The sequence below is a fragment of the Vespa mandarinia genome, chromosome 3 (assembly GCF_050613455.1).
Source record: "Vespa mandarinia isolate Hongniang chromosome 3, ASM5061345v1, whole genome shotgun sequence".
NCBI lineage: Eukaryota > Metazoa > Arthropoda > Insecta > Hymenoptera > Vespidae > Vespa > Vespa mandarinia.
In genome coordinates, this window is record NC_140812.1 from 3,735,623 (window position 1) to 3,740,375 (window position 4,753).

Consider the following 4,753-nt stretch of genomic DNA (forward strand, 5'->3'; position numbering starts at 1 on the left):
TGTAGGTATATAGCAACATACAGACGAATTTAGGCTGCGAAGAAATATGGAAGTTTAAAGTTTGTGAACATTTTTCAGATATTTCCCAGTGCTGCTTTATGTAATACCCTACATAATACATATACATATATAAAAATTGTAAAAAAATACTGGAAAAAGTGCAAACTTCGTTGATGTTTTATTTTAACCGATCATCCTCGTTTGTTTCCTTCTTAGTCCGTTCGATAAATTATAAAAAATTAATTGCTCATGCGGTTAGATAAATCTGCAAAATTTATATAATAATGATTTATTTAATCATGTTACTACAACCAATAACATAACGTTTTTTTTTGTTTTTGTTTCTTTTCTCTCATCTTGCCTGGTGTACACAAACATCTTCATTCACTTTTAAATTATAATACAACAAAACCGATGGACAGTCAATTATTCTCCATAAATATAAATAATATACAAGAATGATACAACAAAATATTATTAATAATAATTATAATAATAATAATAATAATAATAATAATAATAATAATAATAATAATAATAATAATAATAATAATAAAAATAATCATAAATTTAATGGTACTAAAAATGACTGTGAAGCAGTGATAACGGTAGCAGAAGTAGTGGCAATAGGAATTGTAACAATAATAATAATCATATTATGATAAAATAACGATATAATAAGGTATACATATGTACGCTCGTTTGTAACGTGCGTATATGTATACGTGAGTCAGTGTATGCTTGTTAATACATGAACAGTGTAAATGTAAAATACCAACTATTAATTAATTACCTAATAATATTACATTCATTCTTGCTCTCTCTCTTTCTCTCTTTCTCTCTCTCTCTCTCTCTCTCTCTCTCTCTCTCTCTCTCTCTCTCTCTCTTTCTCTCTTTTTCTATGGTTACCAACATATGCACATAATAACAGACACGCTTGTAGGCAAAATGTCATAAAATATTAATATCGAATTTTACTCAGTTTCTCAAAAGGTTTATAAATGTTCGTCTTATTTATTATAAGAAGGATAGAGGTATAATAACCTTTGTCATAGTAACTCTTAGCTAACAACATTTAGCACATTATTCATTTAAACAGTAACGAAAACATACTTTTAATGATAAATAACAGTCACTGCTTTCCATAATATTTAGCAGAAGCAGAATAATTTTAATTACGTTAATTTGACTTAGACGACTGATTTTGAAATCAGTCTAATTGCAAGCAAATTAATATTTATAATCAAACATATCAACGTTTATTGATTTAGAAAATTTTTAGATAGCACAAACGGTTGAAACTTATTATCAAAAAAATAAAAGTTATTGAAAATGTTTCATTTGCTCATATTGGTATTCGTTAAGAGACAATAACGTAGAACTGTTCGATAAATTGTGATTGCAATCTTTTGCAATATTAATCACAATTTATAATATTTTATTAAAATTCTAATGAAGTTCAACCCTGAAAAATTCGTTTTCCTAAATTACAAAAAAGATTTCTGCTCATAATTCACGTAAAAACATGCGTAGATTTTACAGCTAAGTACGCAAAATGGAAAACGGAGGTGGCCCAGCTTGCCTCATCATCATGGCAAAACTACTCAGTCCTTCTTCATTAGTACTTTGACCATTTTGGTTATTTTGTGAGCTATTTAAAATTTTATTTCTACTACTGTTATGACTCTGTAAATGCTTTTTCAAATGGTCTTTTCTGTAGAAGGCTTTACCACACTCTGTGCAAATTTGATTTTTGCTTCCTGAATGTATAATCATGTGGCGTGCAAGATGCTCGTTACGTTTAAACGCTTTACAGCACATATTGCATTGATAAGGTCTGTCTTTATTATGGCCTTGTTTATGTCGATCAAGATGTTCTTTTCGCTTCAAGCTTGCACCACAGATATCACAGATATGAGGCCGCTGCCGGTGATCCTCCAGATGTTCATGCAATGTTTCACGATCTTCAAATCTATATGCGCATTCTGGACAATGATACACCAGCATACCTTTGATAAAATTGTAAATAACAATAATAACCTTACTGATGAACATAGAGTATTCTATATATCTTAAAAATATTTGTTAATTACATGTTTAATGATTTATGCTAATGCTCACCATTGATGTGCTGTGGTTCTACTTCAAATTCAAGCTTTGGCCGAACTTCTTGACAATTGTGTGAAGAATTATTGCTATTATCCTCGTATTTTGTTACATATGGTAAACCTAATGTACTGGAACAACGTGCTAAATATTCAGAAGTAAGTCTGAAATCTATTTGCAAAGGATCTGTCATTGTAGCCGCATCTACTTTTTGAATTGTTTGTGTGCTTGAAGATTGATGCGAAATTTGAGGACACGTCTCCTTATTTCCACAATTATTTTCATTTCTATTTTCATCCGTTTGTTGCACATGCTGTGGCGGATGTGTAGGATAAGTATATCCTGTCATATTTGGTTGCGGATGGTCGTGTATTTCAGATGGATATTTCACATTATGTGGATTATAAGCCATGTTTCAAAAAATGACACTAATATAACCACCCTCTAACATTTGTGCCTATAAAATGTCATATGATATTAATGAATACAAATTTTTTAAAACAGAGAGAGGCAAAAGATATGACATAAATATTTACCTTCTAATAGTGCTTTTTACAACACTGGCACATTATGGGTTGTTATTTCTTCATATTAAATCAGACTATTATTACCACATTATTAATTAATTTAAACATCTATAGTTCACACAAAAAGCTTCAAAGAACTCATTTAATACAGACATGACGTCTGTTAAAAAACATTAATATTCTTTCATAGGTTTCCGCTTGTACATTGATTTCCTTTTAGGATATAGTATCATTGAATAAGAGTCTGCAAGACAAATTATATTACTTATATTACTTTATTCTATATTTTACTTTTTTTATGATCTAATCCTTTCTCAAAGAGAATAATTACAAGATTATTTAAAAAAATTAAAAATATGAGTATATTGCAAACATATATGCATATAAAAAGAAAAATATTGTATTAGTTCGACGGAATGACACAGCACCTATCATGATTCTTTCAACGTAAGTAATATCGTCGTTGAAATTATGTCGAGAGAAGACAATTTTCTTACCTTATAAAAATTTTATATACAAATTAATACACGATTAATGCATCCTACGATCTATAAAAAATATTTCTGATTTTAATTTTTGATGATTGTGAAAGCAAACAATATATTTTTCTCGTAACGTTTCGTTAACGCGTTACCACGGTAAGGAACGAAAAAATCTGATTGACCAGGTCAGGACAGGTGTTACTCTCCGTCCCTTTCTCTCTTTCTCACTCTCTCTCTCTCTCTCTCTCTCTCTCTCTCACACACACTAACCCCCTCCACTTCACCCTTTTTCATATTCTTTCTCTTTCTTTCTTCACTTCTAATTCCTACCTATGGGAGAACGAAGGGTCGAGAGTTTTCTGTCGACGAATTTTGGAAAATGTATTAACGATACGCTTACACGATGATCGTACGACAATCGTACTATCGAAGATACTTACCATTGAATGGTGTCGTTCATGTAGAAAACAGTATACGCTAGCTGCTATTTGTTTGTATCCAGCCCGGCCATCTTTATGTATCAGCTGCTTTGCGATCTGTTCGTACTCTCTCTCTCTCTTCCTCTCTCTCTCTTTCTCTCTCTCTCTCTCTCTCTCTCTCTCTCACTCACTCGCTCTTTCTCTCCCTCTTTGTCTGCTATTCGCGTTTGTAGATTTACCTGTTTGTCCTTATAAAAAAAATTCGATAAATCTTGTAACATATATTACCGTTTAATATGATCAACTATCATCGTATCAACTATCGATTTATATGTGAAATGTAAATATTTACATTAATTCGTCTAAATTTAGAAACGTTCGTAAAGAAATATATGTAACGCGTCGACAGAAAATGAAAGAATTTGATCGTATTCAAAACCGGCGGCGATGGTGGCGATTACAGTGGCGACGTCGGTGGCAAGAATTTGACTGAACAAATATTGTGGTTTTCTCAAGCACCGCTATAGTGGCATAGCGATTTTTGATAAGCTTATTAAAAGAATCTTTAAAGTCCTTCATTTCTAACAATTAAATCGTTATTATGATTAATTATTATTATAAAGTAAGTATTATTATTATTTGTTCATCATGGAAATCTGATGTTAATTTTACGTATAATATTTGATTTATTGATAACAAATTCTTTAAGGCTGTTCGCCACCTTTCACTCGTAGCATATGTGATTTCAGCGACAGATACGGACAAAATATGAACTACAAGCGCAGTAGGGAAACATTGTCCCTACTATGCGCCTATTGCATCGGTATATAAGCTTGTAAGGTTATATCCCTATCACGCTTAATTTAACAATTGGGTTAGTTAGTGACAAAAATTTTTGTATGCAGTATAAATAATAATATATCTGATAAAAAGGAAAAATAAATATTTGTCAAATTATACTTTTTTGAAGATAGATTAATTGTACAAATTTTATAGTCTTTGTTTCTAGTTAAATTTATATAGATAGTTAAAATGTATTTAAGTAGCCATTGACTTGATATCATTTGTGATGAAATGTAAAGCATATAAAATATAATATACATTATACTAAAAGTAATATCAAATATTCATGTCTCATCAAATGGAGAGTAATGCATATGAAAATCCACGGGCTAACGGGTAACTTTTTATTTTATCGCTATTATTATTCAAAAATGAA

General features: G+C 30.5%; 1 protein-coding gene across 2 annotated transcripts; it reads right to left on the reverse strand.

The window, feature by feature from the left end:
* Positions 1-305: 305 nt before the first annotated feature.
* Positions 306-3,691, reverse strand: LOC118448701 (uncharacterized). 2 transcript variants are annotated; one of them, XM_035882248.2, is made up of 4 exons: positions 3,556-3,691; positions 2,643-2,877; positions 2,122-2,563; positions 306-2,009 (listed from the first exon to the last, which is right to left on the reverse strand). In XM_035882248.2, the coding sequence occupies exons 3-4, from the start codon at positions 2,516-2,518 to the stop codon at positions 1,543-1,545; spliced, it is 864 nt and encodes a 287-aa protein (XP_035738141.1). In that variant the 5' UTR covers positions 2,519-2,563; positions 2,643-2,877; positions 3,556-3,691; the 3' UTR covers positions 306-1,542. The 2 variants fall into 2 exon arrangements, with proteins under 2 accessions (XP_035738141.1, XP_085511880.1); XM_085655754.1 differs by lacking the exon at positions 3,556-3,691 and adding an exon at positions 3,131-3,517.
* Positions 3,692-4,753: the final 1,062 nt, after the last annotated feature.

Coding starts and splice junctions, on each gene's coding strand:
- LOC118448701 (XM_035882248.2), bottom strand. CDS start 2,518: ATGGCTTATAATCCACATAATGTGAAATATCCATCTGAAATACACGAC. Junction 2,010..2,121: donor AGAACCACAGCACATCAATG/GTGAGCATTAGC, acceptor ATTTTATCAAAG/GTATGCTGGTGTATCATTGT.